This window comes from Meleagris gallopavo, chromosome 17 (assembly GCF_000146605.3).
Source record: "Meleagris gallopavo isolate NT-WF06-2002-E0010 breed Aviagen turkey brand Nicholas breeding stock chromosome 17, Turkey_5.1, whole genome shotgun sequence".
Taxonomy (NCBI): domain Eukaryota; kingdom Metazoa; phylum Chordata; class Aves; order Galliformes; family Phasianidae; genus Meleagris; species Meleagris gallopavo.
Genome location: NC_015027.2, coordinates 4,524,443 through 4,537,016, shown reverse-complemented (window position 1 = coordinate 4,537,016; position 12,574 = coordinate 4,524,443). Strand labels below are relative to the sequence as shown.

Here is a 12,574-nt window from a genome sequence, read left to right as displayed (position 1 = left end):
TGGGAGACTCTCAGACAATCCATAATCTTGGTGAGCTTTTGTTGCATCTTGTCAACTCGTTTTCTCAAGGCCCTGAAGAATGGGTGCTGGGCGTGACAAGTGTATGTGGAATGACTTTGTAGCTTCTGAATAGGAAAAATAGAGAAAAAAAAGGCTAAAAGAAGTCACGATATCTAAACAGACATTACAGCATACCCTGGAAGGTTTGGGCATACTTTCTGCTTTATTTGGATAGCCCTTAGCACGTCATAAACAGTAACAAACTGCTTTTAAAATAGAGTGCTGAATCTTTCTTCTGTTTTAATGGTTTGAATGAAAGCAATTGGAAAATACACTGTATGTTGCAGAATGCAGAAACTACCAGAGTTCTTAGGCAATATATGCCCCTCAATCTCACTTCATGATCCCAGTAGCTGGTTATACGTATGGAGCTGCTGTCTGTGGGTTAGCAGTAGAGGGCAGCAGCATTCCGTTGGTTGTAGTTGAGGTTTTGTCATTGGGAAAGAAAAATGATTTAAAAAAAAAATCATTGCAACATTTAATGATCAATCTGTTCTACAAATATTTTCTACGCAAGCAGAAAATGGCAGTATGGAGTATTTTCTTTATGGTGTGATTTCATCTCTCATCTGGGGGAAGGTTGTTCATTTTGTTTGTGTTACAGAGTCCTGGTATGCTTTTTGTCCGTGCTGATGTGCTGTTATTTTCAGCACCCAGCTTTGTTTTGTTTTTGTGATAGGTTTTTTTAATGAAACTTAGCTGTGGAGCAGCACTGCTATCAATATCATTTATCCTCCTTTGGCTTGGCAGCATGTGTTGGCTTGAATTCAAACCCTAAAATCTCAACAGATCAGGAGAGGTCCTCAGGGAGATTGGCTCCTACCCAAAGGAGTAAGTTTTCCTCCTGCGCACTTGCATTAGTCTCATTAACATAAATTAAGATTTTTTGTGTTTGGGGAAATCGCGTCACATTTTTGACATTTCAAATCAATTGTGTATATATGTTGTCTGAATTCTAGAACTGCCTCTTTTCAGAGCTGCCTACACATTGCAAACTCTGAATGCTATACATCCAAAGGCTGTAAGCATTCAGGAAATGTGCTGTCAGGGACCAGTGAGTTTCCTCCCACACAGAGTTCTGCCCTGGGCAGCTTGAGCTTCGTTTCTCTTGTCCCTGCTATTCATTTAAGTGCATTAACAAGAAGGTGCTTCTTTTTGGCCCGTGCACGTAAGAAATTAATGGATATCTAAGTTTAAAAAGAGGATCTGCTCTTAGACATGTGTGAGGAGCCTTTGGTAAGGCTTAGCAAAGGGCTTAATTCGTGGGGTCCTTCACAGTACTTAGTGCAGGGCTTGAGGCCCATCAAATAGAATGAGCCCTACTTGGTGTACCTGGGCTTTTCATGAAAGCAATTCCTTACTGAGCCATCTGGTTGGATTAAAGTTCCAGTGTAGCAATTACACGTTCCATCTGTTTGTGTTCCCTTTGTATCACACCAAACTGCCCTGTGGGATTTGATCCTGCTGGTGCTAATGAATGTGAGTGAGTATGTTAGCAGGATTAGTAAGACCCTGAGAGTTGTTGTCACCTCTGTTTCTGATCCACGCTTCACTTCAGATTTCATTCCTCTGCTAGAGTACCCTTAGTCCTCTGGTTTTTAAACAGGCAGTGTGGATTTGGGGTGCATATCTGTGTTCAGCATGTGTGTATATATACATACGTGTGCACACTATGTGCGTTGATCAGTCAGCTCTTCAAAATTGTTACAGAGGAGTGAGCATGCTAACATTCCTAAGACAGATGGAAGTTTGATTCCGTACTCCCTTGGAGATTAATGTACTAATGCTTTATTAAAAACCTGTTCTGTTGCTGAACCTGGGGATTTTTTAAAGCTAATTGATATAGTTAGATGTCAGTGCGTTGTCACCACGTGTGCATATGTGTATTTAGGAAAAGGAAATGCACCTTCACGCTTTTCTGCATAGTAGAAAGCATTTTTCTTCAAGTGATTGAGGAAAGAAGTATGTTAAAGTGACAGTCAGCAGAGTCAGCTGCTATTCATCTTTAATGGTACCCCTGTACCTCACGTGTGTTCAGTGAGCTTTCCTAACAAGGCAACGTGGAGATCAGTTGTGCTCAGACCTCCATACTTCTGCAGTAGGCTTCTTATTTGTTATTATTTCATTGCAAGCCTGACTCACCCAGCTTGGAAAGGAGTTCAGTGCAGATGATTTGATGGATGTTGGAGTCATGAAATAGGTTGTTAGAATTATGTTATACTTGAAAATCTTGGGATGAGTGAAGGACAGGGGAAGCAGTCTTTTCATGACTCTGCCAAGTCCTACCCTTGCTCCTGACTTGAAACAACACTTGAATTCAACATTGAGTAGGTTTTGTTTTGTAATTCATTTTTAACTTGATTTTCTCTTTGTCCCTAGGGTGTGCTGGACAGATTTTCTCAAATTCAGCCTAAGCTCATCTTCTCTGTTGAAGCTGTTGTATATAATGGCAAAGAACATAACCACTTGGAAAAGCTGCTTAGTGTGGTAAAAGGTATTTCACTGCATACCATACGTCTTGTACCATAACTGTGTGCCCTCAAAGCCTCTATTGTCACTAAAAATGACACCTTTGACTGCTTGTTGCTGTCCTTGCTCCCTTACAGTATCTTTTTGGCCGCTTACAGTTGCAGAGCTGATATGAGAGGAAACTTTTTTTTTTGCAGGATTTTAATATAGTCTTTTGCTAGCTTAGTTTAAATCTGTTGATAGCTCTATCAGCATGCATTAGCTGGCAGTCTGAGTGGGGGAACAGGAGCTGTTAATGCTGCTTTTTTATGCCTATGTGAAGTGCTGCTGAAAACAACTGAAAAGGTTTTACAGCACTAAAACTTGATTTTTACATTTAAGTCTTTTTTTTAAAGGCTGGCAATAATTGTAGTTAACATTTTTTTTTGGAGTTTTTTTAATGTCTAAAACTATATCAATGCTCTGTACATCAGAATTATTTCAGTAATAGGGCATTACACTGTGTGATACAAATGGATTGCAAAGACTTATATAACTGAATATGGTCAATATTTTCTTTTTTCCTTCCAGGGCTTCCAGATTTAAAAAAAGTGGTGGTGATCCCATATGTCTCCTCAAGAGAAACTATAGATATCTCTAAGATTCCAAACAGGTAATGGGAGCTTTTGAGCTGTGAATCTCTGAGCTAGGGATGAATACTGCTATCTCTTGAAAATGTATGACCTTTTCAACTTGTGAAAGCTAGGATTTAGCCAGATTTCTTGAGATGGGTCCTGGAATAGGTATTATGTTACTATAGATGTGTTGCTTCTACTAACCACCTGTTGGTATTGATAGTTCTCAGATGAAGGCTCATGATCTTTCCCTTCCAAGTCAAGAATGTATCATGGGATGGATGAGAAAGCACAGGGGAAAAAAAAAAAATTGACCTGGATTTTTCCATTCTTTCTTTCCTTTGTTTACTCTGCTAGTTCTTCTATCTTCAGGAGGCATTTAATTTGGGAACACAGTCCCCATGCTAAAGCTGATCAAGGCTTGAGCTGAACTGCACTCTGCGTGCGAAGGAGGTTGGCTGGGCAGCAGTTTCTGCCTCTCTGTATGCCATCTCAAACTGCTTTGGTCAGGGGATGCCTTTTCTTGGCTTTGTCATGGTGGTAGGCAGAGTTGGTTCTCCAGTATCTTGATAATACCCACACTGTAATCTGTTTTATGGTCTACACATAACCTTGTTCTTTTTTTTCTTCTTTTTTTTTTTTTTTAAGCAAAGCACTAATTAACACACAGACACTCATTTCCAGAGTGAGCTGTTAGCAATTTAAACAGAGAACAACAGCTAAAAATTAAAAAGTATATACAGTTTGTGTGTATAGTTTATAGTAAAAGAGCTACCAGGTATAGAGCTAATCTTATGTGTGGGTTGGGGAAATGCTTTAACATTACAAACAAACAAAACATTGAGATGTTCCCTTTCTTCCCTCTTATGCAGTGTCTTTTTAGAAGACTTCCTTGCTACTGGGAAAGGAGACCAGGCACCCCAGCTGGAGTTTGAACAGCTGCCTTTCAGTCATCCTCTCTTTATCATGTATTCATCAGGCACAACTGGGGCACCAAAATGCATGGTGCATTCAGCAGGGGTATGTCTTCCCTATGCTATCTGTATATAATTCCCTGTGTTGTGGTTTTTTTCCTTTACCAGCATCTTAAATCTTGACATACTTCAAGGAGGAATTGATTACTGACAGTAATCAATTTCTCAGTAACTCTCTATTAAACTTTCAAGTTAATCGATGACTGATTGAAAGCAAATATGGACTAATGAGGAAGCAAAATAATTTGATTGCTATGGAGACCTTTCAGAGATGTCAGCTGCTGGGAATGTGTATGTGTCACAAAGCTGGTAGAAGTGGCCCAATTGATGCTTGCAGCAGCAAGCTGAAAGAACTTGAATGGCTGCTTGGAACCAATTTTTGGACACTGTCAAGTTTGAGACTCATGGGGAGTTTGCACTTTATTATCTCAGTTTTTTCAGTGATCTTAAATTTCACTGCCTGTTTTTGTCAGTTCAGAGCACATTAAAACTTTCTCTGCTATTGGTGTAGCCCTTCATTAAAGGCAGGGATTTTTTCTACTTGTAAGGCAGGCAGGAGGTACTGTCCAGAATCCTCTTGCCAACTTGTGTTAGTTAAGCTGTGTGACTATTAGCTGCTGTCCTTTGTTTCTGCTAGTTGCTCTGAAAGTCAGGGTGAGCATCTTGCAAGACTGCCTGTAGAGTCATTCAGACAGCCCTGAGGCTGGGTTGCTTTATGCACTTTGTGTGTTTCTGCTTCCCTTTGATAACAAGGGCTGGAGTATTTGCCCACAAACAAATTCCACACAGCCTGCAAACATTTTGCTTTGCTATAGTAGCAAGAGGAGATCATACCAGGCAGTGTGTGACATGTGAAGTGGTCCCTTTGGGACACATCCTATGTTTGGAGAAAGAAGGAAATGCATTCTGAAGTCTGACAGCTGTTTTGAAGCTGTGCTGGCTTCGGACTGGTTAAATACTTGCAGAAATGAATTAGCAAGAACAGGGCAGGTGTTTTGTTCAGCGATGCATGATAAGCAGTTGGGAGATGAAAAACACAGATGTGGATTAGCCAACAGGATTCCTCTCTGTTGAAGGGTTTTCTCCTCCTGTTTTATCCATGTGGCCACTTTGCTCACTCTTAGTTTTGCCCCTGCTCCTCATCCCAATGATTTTTTCAGTTCATGCTTTCTGAATGTTGAACAAAGCGCTATGACTCAGGACCTGCAGCCATGAGATGCTGCTCTCTGAGCTACCTGACTTCTTGGCACTGATCCTTGTGTGCTGATGATGTGACTCAGGAGCCTCAGTGCCCCCTGGCTGATCTTTGACACTCCAGATGCTCAGCACTGCATTAGCTGCATGTTAAGCCTGGTGAAGACACCCAGACCAGTGGGTTTTTATCAGCTGCCAGATATGTCCTGTAATGCTAAATGCTTAAGATGTATTTTGAGTGTCCTACTAGTACTGTAAGGAAACAAGTTGAGTAAATAAGTATGAGGGAGCATGTTAGGCTGTAAACTTCTGAACTTTATTGTGCTCTACCAGAGTGTGCTTATTTTTTTAATCAGAGTTACAAGTTTTTTTTCCTTGGGGAATTGTTCATGGCCTCTGCCTAAAGTCATTATTAAATTACACACCTTTGTATTGGTTCCAGAGTTGTGAAAAAGTAATAAGTAAATGAAAGGAAAGCAAAATGTTATTTTAATTGAACTTGGTTTTCAGTTTCACTACTTGATGTGGCTCTTCCAGAGTGCATACTTTTGTATATGGAATATTTATGTTAACACCTGGATTTCTTCTGGCAAAGCTAAGAAGTTATTCATAACATTTCTAAATCCGAAATATAAGCATTTTAAATGTAGATAATAGTAGTGTGTAGCTAGATGGCAGCATTGTGACAGCTTAGTATATTCAAGCAGTAGCAGGTGAATTTGGACCTCATACCAGAGAGAAAATCAGATTTACTCCTTTAGTTTTATTTGATGTTTTCTGCCTTTTCTCCCAAAGCATGTGCTGTTCTCATGACTTTTTCATTTCAAATGTTTATCTGTAATCTATTTTCTTTTTGCATAAATGTTATTGCACGGTCATGAGGCTACAACTCATTGCATCAATGGAAAAAAAAAAAAATGCAAAACCCACTTTATTTTAAAATCAGGCATGTTGTGTCATGCAGTGGAGTGACTTAGTGAAGTAGTTTGTAAACTTCCTTGGCTTAACATGTTACGTGTTAATGATTAGGAAAGTACAGCTGGATCTCAAACAAAAGTGAAAAGAAGATATTTCACTGCTTCACTGATGCTTTGAACAGTGAGATTTTTCCATATTGCTGGTTGTTCAATATTTACAAGCTGTATGTATGGTTATGTCTTTTGTTTCTTGAGAGTTAATAGGAAAATTGATTTGTATGAATAATAAATGATACCTGCTACAGTTCACAGCAGCTGTAGGTCCCTCCAACCTGTCTAGATGTACTGAAGATGAAATCCTCCTGCTTATCTACCTGGCAAATCTGATTGGTGCAGCCATACTGTGAAAATTATAGCCTGCATGGAGTATTCTGCTACTCTGATGGCTGGATAGAGCTGGAAGGGAAGAAAGCTGTTTACTCCACAAAATTACAAGTGATGTGCAGTGGGAGTTGCTGAGGTCTAATGAGAAAGGCTGAGAAGTTATGTGAGAAAATGGAGAATGCAATTGCTGCTGCTGCTTTAGATAGGCCCTGGGATTTACTTCAGTTGTGGTTAGGAGGAAATGCTTGTCTGTAATCCTGGAGTGCATCCTGTGAAGGACTGACAAATTAGCTTTTTGAAGACTGAGTGTACTGTCAGGTTTTTTTCTATGTAAAATTAACTTTTTACTTCACTTTTTTTTTCAGGGTACTCTAATACAGCATCTGAAGGAACACATTCTTCATGGCAACACGACCAGCGGTGACATCATTATGTACTACACAACGGCAAGTGTGGCTCACTCAGGCACTTCTAAAAAGCCTTTAATACATTTTCCTTACAAGTCTGAGAGTTTTTCCCATAAATCTACAAGTTCACTTTTATGTACTTTTAGCTCTTGCTCTGTAAAGGACCATCATGTTTAACTGGATTTTATATAAATATATAAATAAAATATTAGGTGAAAAGTTTGACCTTTCTGATGAACGTCACGTTAAATGTTTCTGATCTAATTAGTGAAGAAAACCAATTTATTTTTACAGCCTCTTAGGGTCATTGATCTAACTGCCTCATCAATTTAATCTGCAAAACAGACTCTACCTTTCTTCATCATGTAATTGACCATACTGAAGATGAGAATTTTTTTGTTGTTCTGTTTTGGAGAAGGAAAAATTTGCACATCTGAGTTTAGTAGAGGGAAGGAGTAAAGCTGAGTGATCTTTGGAGGATTTCAGCTGTGTTTTCTTTAATGTTGTTGTAGTGAAGATAATGATTCTGCAGTCTTCTCTAACAGTTTGAGAAGGCTCATGTCTCTCCTCGTGTTCCTTTCTAAACTTTGACACCACTAATTGGTTTGTAGAACTTCTGCAGAGGAATTATAATTACCTTGTCCTACTGTTGTTCTGTATTGTGACTCATGCTCTAAAGCTATATGTTTAGGGAGATAGGGAGTCCCTATCTCAATAGATATCTATGAGGATATGTTATGAGCATTCATTAGTAATGTGTGCCTGATCCAGTCTTAGGACAGGTGAGAAGAGAATTAGTGCTCCAGCCTTATTTTCTGATTTCTAAACAGTGTGATTGGAGATGATCAGCAGGGAGATATAAACTCACGTGCTGGTTTAACAGTTTCAGTCCTTTGGATGAAGAAAATGAAGGGGTAGATGGCATATCTTGCACAAGGGCAGGAGGCATGCTTTGTGCCAGGCGACTGTGCAAGAAGTCATGATTTCTCTAGTTGCCCTTGGCTCCTCTGTAGCTGTATGACAGCAATACTTCTGGTCCTGTGGTAGAACTGCCAGTAAAGTGGACAAGTAGCTGACAAAGATAGAAAGTAATTTTGATATTTTCTCTTTTCTAGACTGGCTGGATGATGTGGAACTGGTTAGTGACAGCACTTGCTACTGGAGCTTCAGTGGTTTTGTATGATGGGTCTCCTCTAGTTCCATCACCAAATGTGCTCTGGGACTTGATTGACCGACTAGGGTAGGTAATGAATCTTAAGTCAAATGATGTGGTCTTTGCTTCTGTTAAAATGCTCACACGAAACCAACCTCGTTAAAGATGCTTTCTTGGTCAAAAGCTTGTATGTGGCACGACACAGTTTTATCTTTTGGCTTGATGTTGAGTAGAACAGATTCTTTAAATTTTACACTATAAACAGTCTTTGAGAGCAGAAGAGACAAAGTTTGATCATTTAAAAATGGTTTCAGGCATTTGGGTTCCCAGCAAACAAAGAATTTTGGTTCAGTAGTCAGTTTCAAGAGCAGCCTTTTCAAAATGTAGTAATTGGGAGCAATCTGAAGAGAAATTTCTCAGAACACTCAGAACTTTTAAGAATCTTTTGTTTCAAGCAGCTCAATGTATGACTCAATTTAACACATTGACTTCAAGACAGAAGTTTACTGGAAAGACACAGCAGGGCTACTTATATTTCCATATTTTGCTTTTTAATTTATAATGCTGAATTCTCCTTGCTTAGCCATTTGCTAGTTGTTTTACAAAGCTCTTTGTACCTAACAATGCTCAGAGTGCCCTCTGTCCAATCCCAGGAAAATGACAGGGATCAGAAGAACAACTGAAATCCTGTGGTGCTATTTAGCTGCTGTGTACACTGGTTAAACTTTGATTTTTGCAATTCACCCATTTTTCAAACTGACTGTAAGGAGTGTAGATCTGAGTGCTGTTACTTTACAGTAAAATGGGCATAATTTTTTTGTTGGTAATTAAAATTAATTTGTTGCAGAAGGTGGATGCCAAAAGCCTGACTTTCTGACTCTTGATAATTAATAATTTAAACTTTGTTCTGTCTTTTGTGCCATGTAATATTTAAAGACTGTCATTTAGTCTCTGGGTATTATAACTGAAAGTTAATATCTTGTTAGAATGCTTCCATTTGGAAAAAAAAAAACAAACCTACAACTTTCCCCCCCTACCCACAAACCCCCTAAAAAACATTAGAACAGGCAGAAATGTAGACTCAAGAAATAAGATGGCTTATTTTTAAGCATTGTTTCTACATGCCAAAAAGTAAGTGAAGATATCTCAAATGTGTCTGCATGTCTCACTTTTGTAATCTGGTGCTAAAAGCGGTGGCCATCTGTGTGGTACTTCATAATGCAGTCTGTTCCCAACTCCGTTATGTGTTACATATTAAAAAAAAAAAGCTTCAACATGTTAAGACTTCCTCACTTCACTGAAGATGCACCATGCTCTCCTTTGGTTATCTTGATGATGCTATAAAAATGCTATCATGTGCTGCTCAGCAAGAATTACTTCTGTGGACTTCAGTGAAAGATCTATTTAAGCGAGCTGTATTTAATAATTACCCATCAGTTATGTAGCATTTGGAAGGAAATAGTAGCAGATTAGTCTCTGTATGTGCTGGAGAGGAAGACTTTAAAAATACAGACAGAAGTATTATGTATTCTATCTATAAAACAAGAAGTAACCTGAAGCATGGAAGAGAAGATACAGTAAAAAGAGATTTTTACATGAGTAAAACTAGTTGGTGTGATTGGGCTACGTGGTAAGTGAAGGAGAAATTTCTTCCTTCCTGCCCAAGGTGGAAGCCTCTCAACTCATCTCATCCACCTGAATGGTGAAGAAAGGCATCCCTGATAACAGTGGGGTAGCTCTCTTTCCATTTCTGAAATGGTGTGATTATCTCAAGTGCTGTTCTACCTTGCATCTTGCCTTTGGAGTGAGGATAGGATCTTGTTTTAACTTGGTTATACTGATGTATGTGTTGCCCTAGCTCTGTGCATTCAGCCCATATCCCTTATCCTAGGGATATCCTTTGTTTCTTCTCTTGTTCTTGAGTGAGTTTATTGCTGCAGTATAAAATGAATTAGCAGGGAGCAAGGCTTCTTGAAGGTCAGCAAAACCATCCAGCTAGCACTTCCCCTGATGGAGTTGGAAGGAGTAGAGCCTTTGTTTCAAATTGCATTGGAAAGCTCTTTTTTTTCCCTTTACTTGATTAGAGTACCAAAATTACCAGAGCTGCTCTGAAAGTAATGCCTCCTCTTTTATGATGTCTGTTCACAATGTCAGAGGCAGATGCTGGTGGTATGATGGTAGAGGTTGAACCTTCCCATCAATATTCTGTTACATTTTGGTGCTGTATGACAAATGGCAGTGGCTAATGGTTGGAACTATGTTGAAAAACAGTGTTTTGAAGCAGCTGAGAATTTGCTCTATTGAATAGTGTTACTGTGCTGTTTGTATCTGTGGTAACTTCCATGGTAATAAATAGGAGGCTTCTGAGCAACTTTCTAAATTTTCTCTTGGTTCCTGTTGAGATTAATGGGACCTCAGAGCCTGTTTGTTAAGGGAGTAAACAAAGATTCTATTTCAGCCTGCTGATTTCTTAAACTGGCATAGTTAAGTGCTAGCTTTCATTGATTACAGGAAATAGTTCAGTTTTTGCAAATTCAGTAATTACTTTTCTGGAGGATTGGAAAAGATTTGCTGTGCTTTGTTGTTTTTGTGGGTTTTCTAGAAAGTATGTAACAACTGGGAGATGGTATTTCTGGGCTGCATTTCCTGCATCAGCCCTGGGTAGATCTCTTTCCTCTCTTTCCCCTTCCCCTACAGTGTTCAGCTGAGTGTTTAATACATTAAGATAGGGATGTATTAAAAGGTCTCTTTTGATCAGAAAGCCAGAGTTGCAGTTACTGCATTCAACATAGAAGATTACATCCCTCACGCATTCACAGGGAACAGATCCCAGAACTCTCTCAGCTCTTGCAGGATGAGTGCACTGGCTTTGAACTTCAGTGCCTGCTATCTGCTCAGTTCAGTACTTCCATTGTGATGCACAAGTTGTTCTCCACACCACTGCTCTGGGTACAGATATGAGGAGTGTCATGTTCCTAATTTGTCCAATATGCAAAATGGACAACATTCTCAAAGCTGTATTTTATTTATTACATTAATTGAAATATTTAACAGTGCCTTCAGTGTTGTTGTGAATGTCCTATATAATGTAATTGCTCTGGGTCTGATTGCGTTGTCATAAAGACCAGTGATGTGCAACTGGGAGATAGACTGGTCTGCTCGGTTTTAAAGATGCTAAGCGTGATGTCTCAGCTTTAATGTGTGCACTGGCTGTGGTAACATAGGATTACTGTGTTTTAATGAGAAGCCAAAAGCAGCTGAAATAGGAATCTTCCCCCCTCTCAAGGATACGTACAGCCAGATACTGAATACTGCCTTTGCATGTACTTACTGCAGTGACAGGATTCATTTATTACATTAGCTAGACCAAGCTTCATGTTCAGTTAGACATCTGCAGCTCAGACTTCCATCACTGGGAACTGAACGTGTATCTACAGAGCAAATCCCTGACTGCTGTGTTCAGAGTGAAGTATTCTTTGTTACACTGTGCCCCAAAACGGCAAAATTCTGCTATGTTGTAGCATAACAAGGCAGCAGATCTGTGTTAAGCAGCTCAGTGGCAATTATGCCCAATTAATGGAGTAAATGTTATAACGTTTTGTGATGTCTTTGGAGTGTTCAGCAGTTAAGAATTCCTGTAAATGAAAGTGAACGTTTTCCAGGAGGTGGGGAGGCTTTGCTTAATATTTAAAGATAGAATTAAAAGTTTCAAAGCTACAGAAATGACATGTGATCTGAATTATTTTGACGGCTCAAAGGAATGCTCCTTTGCACTTAAAGCTTTAGGAGACTTCATTGCTTGACTAATCAATGCGTGGAGTGCCTTCAGCCTCTGCTTACTGCAATGGGGGTTGCCAACCTTCTGAATCTTAGTGTGTTTAAATATGTAAAACTTTTAAACTTTTTCTCCCTCTAGGATCACCATCCTTGGAACGGGTGCAAAGTGGCTTGCTGTGCTAGAAGAGAAAAACTTAAAACCATGTAAGCTTCTGAAAGCTATTGCATCTCCTTTTCTTTTTTTTTTTTTTACCCTCTGCCCTGCCTTTCTTCTGAGGTTCCAGCCCTTGTCACAAACAAATCTTACATCATTTCTGTGGGTTGTAGTGTTGAATGGTTACAAACTCTTGTGAAGATTCATCCTGACCTTAGTTTGTGGATTTCCTCCTTTAAAGGTGAAACACACAACCTCCAAACGCTCCACACTATACTGTCTACAGGATCACCTCTCAAGTCTCAAAGCTATGAGTATGTCTACAAACACATAAAGAGCAGTGTCCTCCTGGGATCCATTTCAGGTGATGCTTCTATACTATATGCATCTTAATTCTGTTCATTGCCTTTATGTTTCCTCTTTGCTTGTTTGCTGCTGTGCCTTTAGGAAACCTGGACGTTGGAGCATTTT

The 12,574-nt window shown here is 39.3% G+C and overlaps 1 protein-coding gene across 1 annotated transcript in view; it reads left to right on the top strand.

Annotated features, from left to right (window-relative positions):
* The window catches only part of AACS (acetoacetyl-CoA synthetase), a 41,007-nt gene that overhangs the window by 19,809 nt on the left and 8,624 nt on the right, over window positions 1–12,574 (top strand). The window contains exons 7-13 of the mRNA XM_010720233.3: window positions 2,440–2,554; window positions 3,100–3,181; window positions 4,016–4,163; window positions 6,978–7,058; window positions 8,135–8,259; window positions 12,089–12,153; window positions 12,345–12,467. Coding sequence (XP_010718535.1) covers window positions 2,440–2,554; window positions 3,100–3,181; window positions 4,016–4,163; window positions 6,978–7,058; window positions 8,135–8,259; window positions 12,089–12,153; window positions 12,345–12,467 — 739 coding nt within the window. The remainder of the gene's footprint in view (window positions 1–2,439; window positions 2,555–3,099; window positions 3,182–4,015; window positions 4,164–6,977; window positions 7,059–8,134; window positions 8,260–12,088; window positions 12,154–12,344; window positions 12,468–12,574) is intronic.